At 42.2% G+C, this 22153-nt stretch overlaps 1 protein-coding gene across 3 annotated transcripts in view; it reads left to right on the top strand.

Moving 5' to 3' along the window:
• Positions 1-22153, top strand: part of cpne5b (copine Vb) — a 304129-nt gene that overhangs the window by 162774 nt on the left and 119202 nt on the right. For all 3 annotated transcript variants that reach the window (XM_060910664.1, XM_060910665.1, XM_060910663.1), the window contains one exon: positions 18707-18810. In XM_060910664.1, coding sequence (XP_060766647.1) covers positions 18707-18810 — 104 coding nt within the window. The remainder of the gene's footprint in view (positions 1-18706; positions 18811-22153) is intronic.

Below are 22153 nucleotides of genomic sequence, written 5' to 3'. Positions count from 1 at the left end.
TTCAGACTTGTCTCTCTGGTGACCGTTTGCTTAAAAATCCTCATTTCACACACTGTGTCTTATTTCAGAGTTTGTTGTTTGGTAAGCACTCCAGATACCCAAATGTATGTGCACAAGCACTGAAAAAGTAAGTTTTTCAGTCTTACTATGTCCCTTTAATAGTACAAATATAAGCAATTAAAAAGTAGACTCAAACACCAGGCGGCACGGTGGTGTAGTGGTTAGCGCTGTCGCCTCACAGCAAGAAGGTCTGGGTTCGAGCCCCGTGGCCGGCGAGGGCCTTTCTGTGCGGAGTTTGCATGTTCTCCCTGTGTCTGCGTGGGTTTCCTCCGGGTGCTCCGGTTTCCCCTAGTCTGGTTAACACCAGACCATATCACAAGTGAAATATGGTCTGGAATCCGCCTATTGAATTTCTCGTAGGGGAGGTGTGGTTTACGATTGTCAACGGCCGTTTATTGGACGTTGTGAATGTCTATCATTTGGCGTATACGTAGCCCATGGCCAATCATGGCAGTTGTACCCGGTGACGTAGTTAGAGCGACGAAGAGGCGAAGAAGAGAAGGAAAGAGAAAGAGAAGGCAAAACAAAAATAGGAAAACAATGGCACCGAACGCTGAAATAAACGCTGTTCTTTTTTTAAAACAAACTTTCGCTCTAGACTATTCAGAACAGTGTCTAAAGCTTGATCGAAAGTTTGGTTCGTATCGCTCGCCGCCATGTTAAATGTAATCCGTAAACAGTCCCAAATAAACTACAAGCTTCCGTTTGTCGAGTAGTACGCGTCACCGTCTTTCCACCCCTCCCCACTCTCTGATTGGCTCCCTAACTCAGGCGAGCCTTTAGACCATAGTTTCCATGCTGTCTTTTCAGATCGGAACGATTGTGCAAAGCAGCATGGGATTTCCCAGGCTAACACCAGACCATATCACAAGTGAAATATGGTCTGGAATCCGCCTATTGAATTTCTCGTAGGGGAGGTGTGGTTTATGATTGTCAACGGCCGTTTATTGGACGTTGCGAATGTCTATCATTTGGCGTATACGTAGCCCATGGCCAATCATGGCAGTTGCATCCAGTGACGTAGTTAGAGCGACGAAGAAGACGAAGAGGCGAAGAAGAGAAGGAAAGAGAAAGAGAAGGCAAAACAAAAATAGGAAAACAATGGCACCGAACGATTACTGCCGTTTGTGCAAGACAAAGCTTGATCGAAAGTTTGGTTCGTATCGCTCGCCGCCATGTTAAATGTGATCCGTAAACAGTCCCAAATAAACTACAAGCTTCCGTTTGTCGAGTAGTACGCATCACCGTCTTTCCACCCCTCCCCACTCTCTGATTGGCTCCCTAACTCAGGCGAGCCTTTAGACCATAGTTTCCATGCTGTCTTTTCAGATCGGAACGATTGTGCAAAGCAGCATGGGATTTCCCAGGCTAGGTTTCCCCCACAGTCCAAAGACATGCAGGTTAGGTTAACTGGTGACTCTAAATTGATCGTAGGTGTGAATGTGAGTGTGAATGGTTGTCCGTGTCTATGTGTCAGCCCTGTGATGACCTGGCGACTTGTCCAGGGTGTACCCCGCCTTTCACCCGTAGTCAGCTGGGATAGGCTCCAGCTTGCCTGCGACCCTGTAGAACAGGATAAAGCGGCTAGAGATAATGAGATGAGATGAGACTCAAACGCCATAACAATCTACAAGTACCGGTACCATTATCTTTACAAGTGTTATAGTTACAGTTAGTACTCGATACAAAGACATTCATAGTTGCATTTATGACATCTGCACAGTTCATAACCATAAACCTTTTTTTTTTCCCTTTCTGACTCTTTTAACCCCTTCAGTGCCCTTGGACGAGTCACGTACGTCATGAAATCTTTTACTGCTGTGCCTTATGACGTACTCTACTCGTCATAAACACCTCCTTTTACGTACCTTACATGGCACATTACTTTTACTTCGCAGTGGCACATATGAATTACAGTCAATGCCTAAAACATTCTTCCGTCATAAGGCACAGCGGTAAAAAAATTTCATGACGTACATGACTCTTCAAAGGGCATTGAAGGGGTTAACTGCAGTCTGAATCGCTCGTGCGTTAACAGCACAATAGCTTAAACAACTGCAGGCCTCGGCTTGGCCGCTATCCGTCCAAGACCCTTAAACTGGGCTTTTGAAGCCTCTGGAAGTGAGAATTGATCCCTTTCTTGGTCGAAGATGCTCTTTTGTGTGCGATAAGTACAGTACGGAGAGATGCATGATTATCTGAGCTCACCAAACACCACGCTGAGTCTTAAGGGACTTGCATGTTGACAAAAAGGCCACATTGATGACAGTGATAATATCGATTTCCTTTTCACAGCTGGAGGGATGTCTAGATCTTTTCCAGCTATGTAGCCTCCGTTTGTATCTTGCATGTGGAGGACCCGAGAGCTCAGAAGAGGCTTAACTGTAGCAGCTGATAACATCATCTGCTGACAGTTTCATGAGAGAGGCCTGGTATGTGTCTGATTAAGAATGAATTGCACACTGCCTGCTAATCAATCAGACCCAAATGCTGGTATTCAGTCATCGTTGTCAAGCTGAACGGTGATTTCAGACATGGTATGCGAAATGGGATCAAGGTCTTAAAAGTAATATTTCTCATACAGGATATTCAGCACATATATCAGCGAGAAACTGGCACTTGGGGATACTTTTCCTGGCCGTATTGAAGTCCTGCTGTGCATCCAACCTTTTACTGAACCTGTGGGCTGTTTCACAGGGCTGTTTGGTATGGTGTTAACATTGATATTCAGAAGACTGGATCACACTGCACTGCTGCTGAAGGAGATCTGATTCCTGCCTCAAACACCATCCCATTTTTCACTAACATCTGCCAGAGTGATATGGCATTTCCCATGATCACGATGCATCGAAGTGGGTCAGGTCGGTCGATTTATTTCCCTATTAGAGGCAGAGATGGAATGTAAGGTTTCTGTTGCTTTTGCGCCATGCGTGTTGATGAGAAATCATTTTTAACAAGCATTCAGAACAAAGTGAATTGCAAATTACATGACGGAGGAAAGTAGGTGGGCATCATAGTTCATCTCTCCCCTTTAATCTGTAAAATAGCTTAAAAAAAAAAAAAACTAAATATGACTTTATGGACCGGATTTAGACATCATAATTTATTTACTGAATTTTCAATTTCTTTGAATATGAAATATTTAAAATCTGATTAAGAATATATCACGAATACATGAACATCTATAGCGCCTGCCTTTGACACCATCTCAAGTTTTATGTTGCTTTTTTACACAACAGTTTGCAAGTTAGGAAAAAAAAAGTAATACAAAGTCCTACAACAAGAGATTCGCTGCTACGCAATAAAGTAGAAGAACAAATAAATAGAATGTGCTGAGCCTGTAAACTAGCATCTCTCCTGTAATCTTGCGAACGATGATTGCATATGATAGCAGTGTCGATTTTGGGCTGATACCAGCAGGAAATTCTAGATTGGATATCAGAGGGGGAAAAACAAAACAAAACATGAATCCGATTTTATTCTAGCGCAAATGGGGCCTGAATTATCACAGAATTTTATACACGTATACATTTAAAGCTATACGGCTTTTCGATTTCATAAAGTCGGTGAAGTTTAGTTCCGTCTGAAATTTGGTCATTGTGCTATATGGTTATTTCTGCAATATCTAAAAAAAAAAACCCAGACCATTCTGTGGCTGGGGAGTTATTTAATTTAAGTCTGTGTGTGCGCGCATGCACAGGTTTACCTTCTTCTTTTGGGTTTTACAGCAGCTGGCATCCACAGTGCTGCATTACTGCCATCTACAGGTTTACCTTTGACCGTGCACTGACCGTTACATCATTCTGTCGCTAAACGAACAGCTGATCACACCGAGGTGCTCGCTGATCGTCGATATTTATTAGTTTGGTCCCGTGTTTCCCTTCCTTCACAACATAACGTCTTTTCTTCTCGCTTAACGTTACTGTAGTCGGTCTTCCACGTTTCATTCGCATCCTCCATTTTCCTCTCCTGTTTCAAATTTGTATCCCGCAATGCCTTGCGTGAACGAGGAAAGCCCACCACATGCTGCATGACGTAGTATCTTGTATTGAGTCATGGTGAAGCAGGAAAAAATAGCGGAGAATTTAGGGCCACATGGCCCTAAATTCATTAATTGTTCAATTAAAAAAAAAAACCTAATAAAATTGGAAGTCTGTGATTCGAACTCCGTAGCTTTCGGTCCATTAAACAAAAATAATTGGGTGTTGGGGGGGATCTTTTTATGACCTACACTTGAAAAATCTGAAAGGCAGTCTACCTTTAAGTAAGCCATGTAATGATAACAGTAAACACCTAAATTACCTCAGCAACAGTTTTTTTTTTTAAATCATGCCCATGGTTATGTATTTCTTCCTGTAAGGTTATAGAGTAGTTTTAAGTGAAGTACCTGAATTCAACATGATTCATTTTAAAGCTTTAAAAAAAAGGAAAAAAAGAAAAGAAAAAGTAGTATAATGTCACGTGTAGTTACAAATAGTCCAGAGACTAAATGATCAATCATAAAATGTGCAGCAGTTTGATTTTGTCAAGAAATTAATTCCAAAAATAACCATTTTGTTCGTGGAACCTACTGGTTAATAGCAATTACTTCAGCTAGTTGTGATTAGCCGTTTATGTAATATGTGTAACAGACATAATACAGGCTCCTTTTTGTGAAGACCTGAATGAGCAGCTCCTGTACTCATTTACCCCTTTTCCACCAAATCAGTTCCAGGGCTGGTTCGGGGCCAGTGCCGGTGCTGGTTCACAGCTCGTTCAACTTGCGAGCCAGCTGAGAACCAGTTTGCTTTTCCATAGCTCGCGGTGCTAAGGGAAGCCACGTCATTACATCGCTGTATACGTCAGTTACGTCGCTACGTTTGCATAAACCTTGGCGCGAATATCGAAGCAAAAACAACGCAGAAGAAGCAGCAGCGACAACAACAACAACAATAATAATGGATGACTTCGCGTTTGTACAGCTGCTGCTTCTCGTCGCTTAAAAATGGCGACCTTTCGCAGTCTTGTTATTGTTGTTGGTCTTAACAACTCCGCCCCCCCCGCTGACGTAAGCGGCTCTTTCCTCTGGCCCAGCAGAGAGTTGGTGCTAGCCTGGAACCGTTTTTTCTGGCCCCAGAGCCAGTTCTTTGTCAGTGGAAACAGAAAACCCGGTTCTAAACTAAGCACTGGCCCCGAACCAGCCCTGGAACTGCTTTGGTGGAAAAGGGGCATCTGTGAATCCTTTGTGAACCTGCAGCATAGGTTAAGTATGCCTATTTTCTCTGAGTACTGGTGTGTTACAGCTGTAATTGCATTTTTATGTTGGTTGGGTCGGGTCTGCTCTGCTACTACTGGCCCGTCCTCCTCTCCGCTGCTGCCCAGCCCACTCAAGACTGCTGTCTGTCCTGGTTCCCCGTTGGTGGAATGACCTTCCCACTGAGGTCAGAACTGCCGACTCCCTGACCACCTTCAAGCACAGACTGAAGACTCACCTCTTCAGGCTGCATGTCTCCCCTTCTTCCCTGCCCACTGCGTAACTGCGTTTTGGTCTAGACCAACCCAGGCTGTGTACTGTCGAGCCTGGAGTTAGCCGTTTTGAATTCTCTATTTAGTTGTATTTTGTATGGTTGGTTTGTTTCCTTGGCTGTTTGGTGAGAATTGGTACTTCAACAGAATATTACGCTAACTATTATTCTGTCACTTGTTCAGCTGGCACTAGAACTTTCTTGTCTAGAAGTCCAGCACTTTGTGTACCTGACTTTTGCACTCGTTGTACATTGCTGTGGATAACAGCATCTGCTAAATGCCATGTAATGTCGGTCTTATTGTGGGCTGTGGAAGCTTTTGTGATTGGTCATTTGACCTGTGAGTTCTAAAAGCCTTTCATTAAAATGAGAGGCGTGGGATGTTTGGCTGTGTATACATTTGTATACCTTCATTATTGCGTGCGAGTGTCTTTTTTTTCTCTGTCTATGGAACCGATAATGTGTAGGGGTGGTGTTGGAGGTGAAGGCGTCAATCTTCACGCATGCTTTTGACCAACTCATATCTGTGAAGAATCTCTGATTTGGCCAACTCTGATTTGACGGACTGTAGGGACTGACGTCTGCCAACACATTTTACATAAAGCCATTTAATTATGATCACTTTTGTCCTTTTCCCAAACTTACTGAGATTTGCAAAAGGGATTCATATTATTTTAATAATATTGGCTGGCTTTTTTTCATGGTATATCAGATATATTCCATTCAGCTAGCATGATATTGAACGAGTCGAAGAGGAGTTGTTTTTTATTATTATCATCCATACACGGCGGCACGGTGGTGTAGTGGTTAGCGCTGTCGCCTCACAGCAAGAAGGTCCGGGTTCGAGCCCCGTGGCCGGCGAGGACCTTTCTGTGCGGAGTTTGCATGTTCTCCCCGTGTCCGCATGGGTTTCCCCCACAGTCCAAAGGCATGCAGGTTAGGTTAACTGGTGACTCTAAATTGACCGTAGGTGTGAATGTGAGTGTGAATGGTTGTCTGTGTCTATGTGTCAGCCCTGTGATGACCTGGCGACTTGTCCAGGGTGTACCCCGCCTTTCGCCCGTAGTCAGCTGGGATAGGCTCCAGCTTGCCTGCGACCCTGTAGAACAGGATAAAGCGGCTAGAGATAATGAGATGAGATGAGATGTCACAGTTGCTTGCTAGCGCAGAAGTTTGACATCTCCGACGTGTGACGTCATGTTGTCTTGACAACCATGCAATATTGTAAACGATATTCTCCATTGGGGAGAGTGATGTAATACATGTAGAATAAGCGATATGATAACAATATTGCATGCTATCAAACCAAATGAACGAAACCCACTAGAAGGGAATAGAACACATGTTTTTATTCCATAGAAAAAGTGTCCTGTATGTATAATAATCCATCCATCCATTATCTGTAACCGCTTATCCTGTGCAGGGTCATGGGAAAGCTGGAGCCTATCCCAGCTGACTAAGTGCCAGAGGCGGGGTACACCCTGGACAAATCGCCAAATCATTGCAGGGCTGACACATAGAAACAAACAATCAGTCACACTCACATTCACACCTACGGTCAAGTTCGAGCCATCAATTAGCCTAATCTGCATGTCTTTGGACTGTGGGGGAAACCGGAGCACCCGGAGGAAACCCACACAGACACGGGGAGAACATGCAAACTCCGCACAGAAAGGCCCCCCCGTCAGACACTGGGCTCGAACCTAGAACCTTCTTGCTGTGAGGTGACAGTGCTAACCACTACACCACCATGCTGCTCTGTATAATAATGGATAATAATCTCATCTCATCTCATTATCTCTAGCTGCTTTATCCTGTTCTACAGGGTCGCAGGCAAGCTGGAGCCTATCCCAGCTGACTACGGGCGAAAGGCGGGGTACACCCTGGACAAGTCACCAGGTCATCACAGGGCTGACACATAGACACAAACAACCATTCACACTCACATTCACACCTACGGTCAATTTAGAGTCACCAGTTAACCTAACCTGCATGTCTTTGGACTGTGGGGAAAACTGGAGCACCCGGAGGAAACCCATACGGACACGGGCAGAACATGCAAACTCCACACAGAAAGGCCCTCGTCGGCCATGGGGCTCGAACCCGGACCTTCTTGCTGTGAGGCGACAGCGCTAACCACTACACCACCGTGCCGCCCATGGATAATAATAGTAACAAAATACTCATTCTTTGGATATTCATTATTCAGAATGCTGGTTGAGACTCATACAGAAAAAAGTCAAGTGGGAGGATTTTTACTTTCATGTGGACGAGTGTTCACATACGGTACAGTTTGAAGCTCATGGGCAGTCGGATATAAAACTCATGGACCTGAGGGCATGGTCAATTATGAAACCTACTGGACAAAGAAATCCCATTCATTTTCATCATGCATGATTCATTCATTCATTCATTCATTCATTCATTCATCTTTAGTAACTGCCTGGTTATGATCACAATGGTTTAAATCACGCATTTCATTTCCAGGGGGGTTCATATTTAATTAAAAAAGAAAGCTTTCTGCTTTTGGCCATTCCCACTTGAGGTTTAAATGCAAATATGATGCACAGATATGCATATTCGGAGCACTAAACAGATACGGAAACAGATACAGATAATGGCATCACATTACCCCCCTCCATAATACTCTCTGTTTGTGCGTTGTTAATTTTAAAACCTTGGAACCCTGGCCAACAAAGCTTGTCTGTATTTGTTGATAAAAATACACCATCTGCACCATTAAAAACTACGAGCATGTCATGTGAAGTCTGCAAGCCACCCAGGCAACAGCAACACCATGCTGACTGACTGCAGCCCAGATAACAGACCTGGTATTCGAAGGATGCTTGATTAGATGTGCCAGTTCCTGTTCCACTAATCTCCACTGCACTAAGAAGATGCACTGTGCACAACATCCTCTCCTCTTAAACAGTAATCTGTTGTACCACTTAGAAAACGTTCCTCCAGCGGGGCTTTGAGAAAACATGTTTACTTAATAGCGTTGAAGGAGAAAGCTAGAGATTATCCAGAATTGGTTTATGCAGAGGTTGCATAAATTTAAACACTGGTTATTTTCTAGATTTAATGAATGCAAAAATCTCGCCTGCTCGTTTTCTGTGGCAAGTCTGCGTGTCTGGAATGGTACAATGCAACAGCCTTGAGTCTGATTGTGCCACTATCCATTGCTTAGCTCAAATTTCTACTGCACTTTGAGGACCCTTATCTGTGATTCTGTCTAAACTTGCGCCAGCTTTCAGCAGGGAAAAAAAAAAACCCTGTAATGTTTCAGTCAGGGGTGCCTACATTGGGCCTTCATTACACATTCATGAGTGCTGCATAAATATTTTATAAAGCAAAGACTTGTGTGAAGTTTAAGAAAGCTCACAAGGTGACATTAGAGGATGTATATAGTATGACTGTTTCTACATACAAGAGAAAAGACTCGATTATCATTCATTTAGGTTGCTACTGTTACTGCATGTTATGAATTTTTTCACAGTTGTTTAATCAGCAACAACATTTGGCCTGTATGCACTGAAAAACAATTTTTAAAACAATGTTGGGGTATTATTATTATTATTATTATTATTATTATTATTAATCATTGATCATTATTTAATGGTCCTGCCAGGCAGGACCATTGGACAAACGACCGCCTGTACGGTTCCCTACCATGCCTCTCGACCATAATCGCCAAACGCCGTCTGGCATTGTGCGGCCATGTGTTTCGTCACGTTCAACCTGCCGCACAAGTTCTCTTGTGGGAGCCTGAGGCGAAGCGCAAAGTCGGTCGACCACGTACCACTCTGAAAACGGTCCTCGAGCGAGAGACGGGGTTGAAGGAAGATAAACTCAGAGCAGCTATGCTCGACCGGCGGGTCTGGGATAGGATGTCTTATCAAGTCACCGGCTCCCCGGATGACAGATGATGATGATGATGATGATTATTTAATAATAATAACAACTAGAGGTACTGTGCCAAGGGCACAGTGGTATCCCATTTCCACACCTGAGGCCTTGGGACAAAAGTCAAGGTCCCAGAACTGAGAGAAATGAGGCCACTTGTCTGGAAGCTGATGACAAAGGGAAAATGATATTATACGACCATGGTTAATAATATTAACCAAGTTCCTATCTTTCACCAATTTCTTGAAAAATATGCAGATCACTGATCTGACCTGTCAAGGTCACTCCAGGGCAAAACCAATGTTCCCAAATGAAAACCCATATATGACTTTCTAGTCATGGTTAATAGTAACTATGGCCTTATCTTGCTCCGTTTTTGAGATATAGGCCATTGAAAATATGTGACCTAGGTCAAAGGTCATTAGGTCAAAACTATAAATATTCATTAAAAAGTGTTTTTCTATGGCAAAGGAGCAAGGCTCACTCAAAGACCATGAAAAACAGACAAAACTCTGACTTTTTGCTATAGAGCCACCTAATTGACAAGGTCAAGGTCACGTAACTCAGTGAAAATGGGTCAAATCGCTTAACCGATGCGAACGGTTTTGAGGCCCCCCAAATAGGACCTCCGTACCCAATTTGGTGAAAATTCATGAAAAAATGAGGGAGGAGTAGCAATTTAATGCATAAGTGACCTTTGGCCTAATTCTGGCAAAGGGTCAAGGTCAGAGGTCAAATGAGTGCAAAAAAAGTATTAGGGCCTAAGTATAAGGGCCATGGAAGATGGCATGAAATAATTTTGTCTAGCTTGTCCTGTTACTGTAGCAGGTGGTCTCATTCATAGCCATTCCTGTAAATTTTATGTCATAAAATGATGTCATGACGTCATGTGATGTCATGCATGATATGGAGATCATAGATGGTCACTACCTACGTGCACACCAAGTTTCATCCAGATAGCTTGAAAACTGAGTGAGAAATGACCCTTGTCTAACTACTACTACGATGTGTACACTAAACCTAAGTAATATCAAGATCCCATTTCCACTGAAGTGGAAATTATTATTATTATTATTATTATTATTATTATTATTATTGAAATAATATTGGCTGGCTTTGAGTGGTATATCAGATATATTCCATTCAGCTAGCATGATACTGAACAAGTCAAAAGCGAGTAGCTGAATGGAATATATCTGATAGACCACGAAAAAAAACCCAGCCAATATTATTATTATACATACACATTTGATGGAACAATTATCTCATCATCTCTAGCCGCTTTATCCTGTTCTACAGGGTTGCAGGCAAGCTGGAGCCTATCCCAGCTGACCACGGGCGAAAGGTGGGGTACACCCTGGACAAGTCGCCAGGTGATCACAGGGCTGACACATAGACACAGACAACCATTCACACTCACACCTACGGTCAATTTAGAGCCACCAGTTAACCTAACCTGCATGTCTTTGGACTGTGGGGGAAACCAGAGCACCCGGAGGAAACCCATGCGGACACGGGGAGAACATGCAAACTCCGCACAGAAAGGCCCTCACCGGCCATGGGGCTCGAACCCGGACCTTCTTGCTGTGAGGTGACAGCGCTAACCACTACACCACCGTGCCACCCGGAACAATTATAGATTTTACAAAAAGTTAAGAATGGGGGGAACTTACCAATATTGAATGCTGATTCTGATCAAATGTAATTCAATGTTCTGTCAATCCAATGTACTGTACAAAGTCAAAGTTCTAACAATAAAAATGGTACAAGTCCAAAAAGCCTGAACAACAACCCAACTGATATACAAGCAACATCCAGGTTGACAGGTCAAGTTCAAAGTTACTTTTGGTCGTAGTTAATTGTTCCATTGCAGTTGTTCAAAACAAAAGGGCTTTGCTGAGTGAAGTCCACGAGTGAAGTCCTCTTGTAAAAGTCTCCGTCACTTTTCCTCACCTCCAAGTCAAACTTTGACAATATTTCCGCTATTGCTCTTTTCCAGTTTTTCGATGTCCGTTGGTATGTTTTTCTCTTGTAAATGTGTGTGAAGAATATCCAGGGAAGTTTTGGTAGCCTTTCAGGTGTTCAGCGCGTCTTTAATTTCAGTTTTCAATTTATTTATTTAGTGCTGAATCCGGGCACTGAATTAACTGCGTCTTCTCACTCTCCCAGCCGACAAAGAAATTATTGCGCGCATGCGCAGCAGAAAAGTTTTGGCACTGGATCTTTGCATGAGCGCCAAAGTGTGACGTCGTGTTGTTTTGACAATGTGCAATATTATAACAATATTGCACACTTATTCTCCATTGGGGAGAGTGGCATAATACACGGAGGATAAGCGACATGCTAACGATATTGCAAGCCCACAAGAAGGGAATCGAATACATGTTTTTATTCCATGGAAAAAGTGGCCTGTATGTATAATAATACTCCAGTTCTAGATGATAAGCTTGTCAGATGTAATCTGAACCTCCAACCACAGGACTGAGTAGTTCATGTTGGTTGGCCTGTGCAATGCCTACCACCCAACCTGCCTATGTTACAGCCTTGGTATCCGCTAGTATCACCACCATGTCACAAATGACTAAGTCTATTCAAGAGCAGGTGACCCTACCCCTATATCATCATCATCATCATCATAAAGAGGGGCAGACTGTGGCTTTTGGGCCATGTCATGCGTCTTGGGGATGAAGTTCCTTCAAAGCGAGTGCTCACTGCAGCATCCCATCTGCCTCCAAAGTTCTGGAGTTGCCCTCCAGGATGTCAGTGTCTCATGCGAATGTCCCAGGTTGCAGAAGTATGCCCACTGGCTGACCTCATCTCAGCTCATGATCTCCAATTATATAGGCATTTGATTGCTACAGTCACATGATGGTGGCCAAGTACCCTCAAGATTGCCCCAGATCACAAATGGTTATTAAGGTCTGCTTTCTAAGGACAGGAATTCCATTTAAAGTTCTACTCTTTTGTCTCTCTATAGTACCACAGATGTTTTTTCAGATGTATCCTTGAGTCCCCTGATGGCCAGTACCATTTAGGACATTTCTAGCTTCACTGAATACTTAACAGCACTTGGTCTCATAATGAACTCAGAAAATAACTTCCTAAGCACTGAAACAGGACACACCATTAATTCACTTAATTCACCTGTCAGTGTGTGGCAGACAGTATTATGCCTGCCAGTCAAACCGAGCCAGGCTTCTGTTGGGGATGCTCGGACTGATGATGGCAGATGCTGTAATAATTACCTTTGGTACACTGGAGCGTCTTTCAAATGTGGGTTATCAGTCTACAGAATGTCACAGAAAGAAACATGTCCTTGTCCCAGTGAGGGTCCAGGTGCTAGCTTGCTGGTGATCCAAGGCTTTCCTAACAAAAGGGGTCTGCTTGGGAGAGATCGTCTTATAGGGACGGAGATGTTGCTACACGTAGGTTCAATCAGATAACATCGTCAAGTGGCTCTCTACAGCTTGCACAGAATCTCCTCAGGTGGACACAGATGATAAACCTCAGTGAGAGCAACTCATATACCACAGGTACAGCAGACATCATTTTGAGATACTCTTTAACACGGCGTCATTGCTTTATAAAAATAATGTATACGAATATCTTCTATGATTCTATCCACATTCACTGGATATGAGCAAGCGCGTGCTCCGATTGGCTACTGTACTACTAGGATATCAGCTCATATACCGTAAGTAGAGAAAAACAAAATGGCGGCGCGTGTTGCTGAACCAACCAAGGACGAAATAAAAACTCGACTCGAAAACAAAACCCTAAAAATACAAAAAAGCAACAACAAAATATGGAATAATAAAAGTATTTGATTGTAAGAACGTATCTTTTTCCCTAGACTTATTGTTATTATTACAGCATTTTTCACAAATTGCTACTGTCATTTCACCGATTTGTTTCCATTCTAAGCATAAATGATTTTGTCAGGCATTTTGAATAAAGTTTTTATTTATCGAATTTGCAAACAAAAATGCTCCGTTTCTCAAAATCCAGTGAATGTGGATTGAATAAAACAGTTATTCCACTCAATCTCGTTGTACGTGGCTTATGACCGACTTAGCACTATGCGCCTCGTCAGCTATCAGTAAAACAGCCCAGTATTGGTATTTTTTCTAATAACAAACTAATAACCTTTGAGATAAGCATGAAATATTAAAGACACAAAGGTTTAAACCAGGGCGGCATGGTGGTGTAGTGGTTAGTGCTGTCGCCTCACAGCAAGAAGGTCTGGGTTCGAGCCCCGTGGCCGGCGAGGGCCTTTCTGTGCGGAGTTTGCATGTTCTCCCCGTGTCCGCGTGGGTTTCCTCCAGGTGCTCCGGTTTCCCCCACAGTCCAAAGACATGCAGGCTAGGTTAACTGGTGACTCTAAAGTGAATGTGAATGGTTGTCTGTGTCTATGTGTCAGCCCTGTGATGACCTGGCGACTTGTCCAGGGTGTACCCCGCCTTTCGCCCGTATTCAGCTGGGATAGGCTCCAGCTTGCCTGTGACCCTGTAGAACAGGATAAAGCAGCTAGAGATAATGAGATGAGGTTTAAACTATGATAATGGATAATAATAATAATAGCTGGCTGATAATGCTTTTCTTTTCTTTCTTTCATGTATAAACCAATACATCATAAAACTAACATTAGCCTAAGATTAATCATCCACTGTTGCTTTATAAAAGCAATTTTTTAATGTGTTATGAAGGTCTAATGTAAGTATCCTTCAATCAAAATGCTATCAAAACGTTTGTAACTTCGATTTCGTTGTAATATTCCTGGGAAATATGATGATTTCAAGGTGGCACGGTGGTGTAGTGGTTAGCACTGTTGCCTCACAGCAAGAAGGTTCTGGGTTCGAGCCCAGTGGCTGACGGGGGGCTTTTCTGTGCGGAGTTTGCATGTTCTCCCCGTGTCCGTGTGGGTTTCCTTCGGGTGCTCCGATTTCCCCTACAGTCCAAAGACATGCAGGTTAGGCTAATTGGTGGCTCTAAATTGACCGTAGGTGTGAATGTGAGTGTGAATGGTTGTTTGTGTCTATGTATCAGCCCTGCGATGATCTGGCGACTTGTCCAGGGTGTACCCCGCCTCTCGCCCATAGTCAGCTGGGATAGGCTCCAGCTTACCCGCGACCCTGTACAGGATAAGCGGTAATGGATGGATGGATGGATGGATGGAATATGATGATTTCTCATAAAAATCAAATATTATTTCAAATAAATAATGTCCTTGAAACCCACACACTGAGGAAAAGACGCTATAGAACTATATAGCAGAACGCAGTGAGAGGAAGATTGTTCTGGACAACTGGCAAACCAGGGTATGTCAGACAGTTCAAATGTTTTTGAAGCATACTTAACAGCAAGCAAGAAGCAAAAACAAAAAATCATTACTGGACAATTTGAGTTCTCACACTACCACAAGCAATTTGAGCCAGTACTCAGTTTGGCCCTTATACTTTAACCAGGAAATAGTGCGATGGCTTTTGCTGCATTTGTTAATCTTCTGGCTGTCGTCAAAGAAACCTTTTTCAGCCTGATGCCCTTGAGGATATGGTATTGAGTGAAGAGAGAAGGCGCATCAGTGAGCCAGGGAGGTCTGTTTTCAGGTGAGAAAATGTCTCATGCACGAAAGTGTGGCAGGATGAAGAACTGTCTTCCGAGACTAAAAAAAAAAAAAACAACAACAAAAAAAAACCCAAACCAAAACCCAGCCTCCATCTTTTCAAACCATACAAGTGCAAATTCCACGCAGAAAGACATTACGCTATCTGGCATGATTGGCAGTATTATGTCGATCTCCACATATTAATTTTCACTGCAGTTACACTTTTATTTTCAAATCAGCATGAAGGCTTAAGTATGGGTAATTTAATGAACACTGTTGGACTGATTGCAAGCCCAAGTCATGACAATACCTCCGACGTTCTTGTATGTTTTGGATAATGAGCAGCTCATTTCTTTAAAGGATCTTTAAATACAGTATTATAGGATTCGAGAGCTGTTCAAAGGACACAACAGGGATTGCTGATGGTTATTCACTATTTTACTCACCATGTTGGCGCTGTTTGTCCAATTTTGCGAGCTGTGATAATGAAGGAACATTTGTGAAACTGAACAACAGCAACAACAGTTTATAGCCAACATCGTGTAACTAAGAACTGCTGCTGTAATCCAAAAATATCATGCATATACTAAATACTCCTTCAGCACACTCAATACTATTTAACAGCTATTCCACGAAATCGAGTCGTACATGTGCTGATAGCAGTGGCGGCTGGTAGTCTTTCAAACAGGGGAGGCTGGTCAGTTACGATATTTCCAGATTTTAAAAGAAAAAAGAAAAAACACATCAATTTTGCTCTGATCTGGCTGATTGTTGGCAGCATCACAAACTGTGAAATAACAGGTTCTTTTGGCCCATTAGCCTACTGTCCAATATACATGATGGTGGTGTTGGGGGGTATGTTTTAACATTTTATATTTTAAAATTGTGGCATGTTGTTTAAAAATTGATCATTATTGAAAGCAGCTCTTTGTCAGGAACCTCAGCAGTAACAGCAGAGTGTTCTGGAACAGGCACAAGCACTGACCTTGGGGAGCCAAACATAGAGCTGGGTGCCACACATTTCATTCAATGACACTTTCCCTATATTTTACTTATTTTGACTGAGAAATGTTTTATTGACAATTTTGATAACCCTTCACTTTTAATCCAGGTCTGTAGTGTGAAATGTTCTCGGCTGTGTTTTTGTTTAAAAATGTTTTCCAAATTGTAGCTGTGTTTAATTCATATCCAGAAAAATATATATTACAATATAATATACTCAGCATAAACATTTTAAATAGATTCTATATTTTTGGTCCATCCATGACATATTACTAAAGTGGCCTATTTACTGTTGTTGATGTGGGTCACTTGCTGTTAGCCAATTCACTTTCTCGTACCAGGAGAGCTGAAAGGAACGAGTATTATTCCCTACCTTTTTCACCAAGTCAATTTGAGGCGTTGGTCTACCCTGCTCTTTAATTTTAATTTTTTCCTCGAAAGGAAGACTGGCAAATGGCTTCGCCAAAATTAAATCTGCAATGCTTGGCATCCGTGCGCAGCTTTCTTGCTAGCTGACTAGCCCCCTCAAGTTCAAGTTCAGTCACTCAAATAAACGACATTTCTGGAACTAAGATAGCAAACTTGACAACACTATATTTACACTTTATTTACAATGAAAATATATACAAACTAAAAAAGCTGGTAGAAACCGTATGTAATGAATGAAATCGAAATGTAAGCTGAGCTCTTACAATACACCACAGCACTTGCGAATCCGCATGGGACTGAACTGAGATTCACCGCTGCCTGTCTATAGTTGAAACGAGCTGTCAATCAAAGAAAATATCCGGCCGCTTTCACCAATCACCAGGCTCCTCGCGGAAACTGCCATGTCCCTCCCATGTGAGGCTGGGAGTCCGTGGGCGGGCATTTTCGCAGTATTTGTCCAATAACCGTCTTGCATTTTGAGATTGAAAAGCGCATAGCTCCCAAATGCCATTGAAGTCCACTGAGGCTGGGCTGCATCGCGCTGTCATGAGGGGGAAAAACTCACGCACACATTAGGCGAACTGGGGAAAGTTATAACGGAATGATTTCGCACTGTAGTTGGGTTGAGCACATATATTTCTATGATTCTGGATCTGAAATAGCAAATGTTATAAGGTCGGCTATAACATAAGCCTAGCACAATTCATCCTACACGATGTTCGTCATTTTTAGAGGAGGCTGAGCCTCCCTCGTTGTCTTAGAGCAATCGCCCGTGGCTGATAGCCGACAAGGCACGTCGTCACATTGACTGGATTTTGAGAAACAGAACATTTTTATTTTAAATTTTTTGCAAATTTGATAAATAAAAACCTTATACAAAACGTCCAACAAAATCATTTCCGCTTAGAATGTAAACAAACCGGCGAAATGACAGGAGCAATTTGTGAAAAATGTTATAATACTACTAATAATTCTTGAAAAATAAAAAAAAGATGTGTTCTTACCATCAAATACTTTTATTCCATATTTTGTTGCTGCTTTTTTTTTGGTATTCTTAGGGTTTTGTTTTTGAGTCGAGCTTTTATTTCGTCCTCGGTTGGTTCACCAATACGCTCCGCCATTTTGTTTTTCTCTACTCACGGTATACGAACTGATAGCCTAGTAGTAGAGTAGCGAATCAGAGCGCACGATTGTTCATATCCAGTTATTGTGGATGGAATAATTGACGGTATACAACTTGTATCAAATTAAGCAAGAGAAATGCTTTATAATCCCACAATCTGGTGTCAGGATCGTTTCCCTTTTTGAGTCTGGTTTCTCTGATGTTTTTTTCTTCATGTCATCCATCTCAAGGGCTTTTTTTGTCACTGTCGCCTCTGGCTGGCTCATTAGGTGCCTAAAGCATCTCCTGCAAAGATGCTGCGTGACAGTGTCTATTGTTAAAAGTGCTGAACATGCAAATGGTTTTGACGTAAATTACGTGTCTTTGTCATTCATTTTGATTAGTGATAGGCAAAGTTTTGGGGCGGCACAGTGGTGTAGTGGTTAGCACTGTCGCCTCACAGCAAGAAGGTTCTGGGTTCGAGCCCAGTGGCCAACGGAGGCCTTTCTGTGCGGAGTTTGCATGTTCTCCCCGTGTCTGCGTGGGTTTCCTCCGGGTGCAGTTTAAAGACATGCAGGTTCGGTTAATTGGTGGCTCTAAATTGAGCGTAGGTGTGAATGGTTGTTTGTCTCTATGTATCAGCCCTGCGATGACCTGGCGACTTGTCCAGGGTGTACCCCGCCTCTCGCCCATAGTCACCTGGGAGTTTTGTATTTAGATGATATAGTGGAAAATAAATTTCGCTCGTGTCCAAACTCATAATTTTGCCCCGATCAATGTTACGTATATACAGATCGTCTCTAATACAACTTCCATCTTCATCAGTACAAACATATAGACAGGACGTGCTTGAGTGTGAAGTCTGTTTGCAGACTTCATTATACTCTTTCACTGTTCGAAATGCCAGAGAAAAGACCAGGTTCTTTGTAATGAGGCTCTCTTTCTCCCGGTGGAATTACACAAAAGGGCTACAGCTTCATTTTTCTGCAGTCATTAAAATGCAGAGGGCACAATGCAGTTTTCTAATACACAGAATATGCATATGCATATAAACATCAGTTCAGATGTACTACTTCTCTTTTTTTTTTTTTTTGGCAGGATAGTGCAACCATGCAGTTTTGTGCCAATAAGCTGGACAAGAAGGACTTCTTTGGGAAATCGGATCCCTTTATGGTGTTCTACAGAAGTAATGAAGATGGAACGTAAGTTTGCTCTTGTATTTAAAAGTCTTAAAAATAGCACAGAAAATGTAGCACATATTTTAAATCATGCTTAAATGCTCCATGCCTAGATATTTGTGATGCCTTATTTAAAAGTAGACGGCCTTTCGATTTCATAAAATCTGTGAAATTTGGTTCCCTCTGAAATTTGGTCATTGTGATATATGTTTATTTTTGTAATATCTAAAAAAAAAAAAAAACCAGGCCATTCTGTGGCTGGGAAGTTATTTAATTTAAGGAGATTAAAGCAAATAATGTGGACGAAATCACTCACTTCGCGCAGTCAAGCAGACAGAGGAAGTCCATGTGCGAATGCGCAGCTTTACCTTCTTCTTTTCCTTCTTCTTTTGGGTTTTACGGCAGCTGGCATCCACAGTGTTGCATTACTGCCATCTGCAGGTTTACCTTTGACCGTGCACTGACTGTTACATCATTCTGTCGCTAAACGAACAGCTGATTACACCGAGGTGCTCGCTGACCACCGATGTTTATTAGTTTGGTCCTGCGTTTCCTTTCCTTCGGATATAACATAACGTCTTTTCTTCTCGCTTTCCATTACTGGAGTCGGTCTTTCACGTTTCATTCACACACTCGCATCCTCCATTTTTCTCTCCTGTTTCAAATTTGTATCCCACAATGCCTTGTGCAACCAGGGAAAGCCCACCACATAATGCATGACGTAGTATCTTGAATTGGGTCATGGTGAAGCAGGAAAAAATAGCGGCGAATTTAGGGCCACGTGGCTTTAAATTCATTAATTGTTATATTTAAAAAAATAAAATAAAAACTGTGATTCGAACTCAGTAGCTTTCAGGCCACTAAACAAAAATAATTGGCTGTCAGGGAAAATTCTTTTTATGACCTACACTTGAAAAATCTGAAAGGCAGTCTAGCTTTAATGCTTTATTTATAGACCCCTTCGCAGTAAACGTCATTCATACACAAGAGGAAATTGCGCGCGCAGCCTGGACCCAAAAAAGACTCAGCGACGGTAGAGACGAGAAGAAATATTTGGAAGAAACGCCTAGTTGTTGTGTTGTCGGGTGTCAGAATCGTAGCAGTGATGGGGTTAAAATGTACAGAATTCCAGCAGGATCTCACCCATTCCAAAAAAAAATCGCCGACGTCTATGACTACAAGCCATCAAACGTGTAGACTGGGATGAAAGCACCATCAAAAATGCGTGGGTTTGCAGCACCCACTTCATCACAGGTAAGATCAGGCTATTTATTAAATCTTTCTTTTTTATTCTTTCTAGTCTTCGTTTATTGATGTAGCAAAATACTTTGGTAGCGTTTGTCTGATTAGCTGGGTCATAGTTACACAATGTAATGAATATTGTTAGCATGTTAACTTAGCTTTGCATGCAATTTTGTTTGTAGGAGAGCTCTTGCTTGACTCAAGCAGTCCAGATTTTGTGCCATCATTATTTGCGTATGCCGAAAATCACAATTTTAAAGCAAGGATGGAAAGGTAAAATTGTGTGCCCTCACTCTAAATGCCAACTTACGTTGACTGCTCTAACCTAGCTCCCGCCCCGTTCAGTTTCATTTCTGCTCTCTGCCTCTCGCTTTTTACGCAGCTCTGATTTCTCTTAGCTGCACTCTTTACACTATCATTCCTTTCATGCCATTACCTCCTGCAAATTGCTGTTTAGTGTTGGTATTTGCCAGGGCTTTGAACCAGAATTTTTTTCCTATTGGTTCGTTCCGAACAGAAACAGAATTTTAATGTTTCCGGTTTTGGGTTCCACCATTAAATAGACGTTCCCGAACCGGTTAGAACAAAAAAATTTCGTTCCCGGAACGGTTAATTACGTTCCCTGTCAGCTGTTTAACAAATGGCTATAAAATTATGTCTCTGTCTCATCCAGCTTAAGCCAAATGTAGGCTAATTCTATTACAACCTTCATTAAATAAGACAAGAAATAATTCAAAACAATTATTATTTCAAATGTTGGCGATTTGGATTCTCAGTATGTCTTCCCATCTACACAAACAGAAAAAGTGCCAAAAATGAAAGATAATTCGTTTAGTGTGTTACCAAAGGCTAGTCAGGCCCTATAGAGGGCTACCGCATGACGTCACCGCGCCGCGAGATTTTGTTAGGCGCCATATTGGAAGACCAAGTACACATCTATGCAAGTACATACATACATAAAACAAACTACACCTGAAATGTAGCCAGGGCCGGTTCTGCCCTAATCTGGACCCGGGTGCAACATCGCGCAACCCCCCAAAAAAAAAACCACCAGTCTAAATCAGGACAACCATCACATAACTATAAACATTTTATATCAACTATTTTAACTAAATGGGCTATAATAAATAAGCCTGCAGGCAGCCACGGCGGGCTGCCTCAGAAAACTAACCGTTCAATGATACAAATGAAAGCCTGCAGCCACGGCGGGCTGCCTCAGAAAAGTAACCATTTGTCCTACCTTAAAACTCGTTTTGCATTTTCTGCCTCCTTTTTTGTATTTTCAACACTCCGTTTATTTTCTTTCCTTTTCTGAAAACCCGATTTGTGTCCAGACATTTTGTTCTGCTACCAACAAACTAACTCGTCAGGTCTCGTCCCTCGAGCCCGCGATGATTCCCGTGGGAAGGGCAACAACTGATACATTTTTACAAACAGCCAATAGGGAGGTTGCAACGTTCAGGCTCTTCTTTGCTCAGACACTCAGTAATGCACTTACTCACTTATTATCACGTGGAGACGTCATAGTAGTCCACCTTCCCGCTCTCTCCATTCAGTCAGCGAACGTCACACAGGAAGTGAACCCCAGCGGGTCATAGAAACTTGCGCAGGAGGAGAATGGCTTTTTTATTTGTAGGCTACGGAAACTTTGAGGAACGAAATAAAAACCGGTATTAAGCGGTTACCATTATTTTTAATAAGCGTTTCTGTTCCGGAACATAAAAAATAATAAAGTTTCTGGTTTCGTTTCTGTTCCATGTGAAATAGAAAAAGTTCCCGGTTTTCATTTTCGTTCCTTGAACCGGTTCAAAGCCCTGGTATTTGCTGTTGTAGCTAAAGCCACATTGCCATCACATCACTGGCATAATTTGATTAAAACAAAATGAATATGAATGTCCCATTGTTAATCAAGTTGTACATGCCCACACATAACATAATCATATGCGTCTAAAGACTTGTAGGCACGAAGTTTTTCATGGGTGTACACTGAAGTCTTGTCATATCTGGCCATTGTATACCAGGGAACTTACTAACATCGTCCGTCCACTCTTTAATTAAATGCGGATCCGGTAGGCGATGTCCACTTGTTAGAGTTAACTTATTTATGTAGCATTCTCAATCTTGT

This window comes from Neoarius graeffei, chromosome 26 (genome assembly GCF_027579695.1).
Source record: "Neoarius graeffei isolate fNeoGra1 chromosome 26, fNeoGra1.pri, whole genome shotgun sequence".
NCBI classification, from domain to species: Eukaryota; Metazoa; Chordata; class Actinopteri; order Siluriformes; family Ariidae; genus Neoarius; species Neoarius graeffei.
This window is presented reverse-complemented; position numbering and strand designations above follow the sequence as displayed.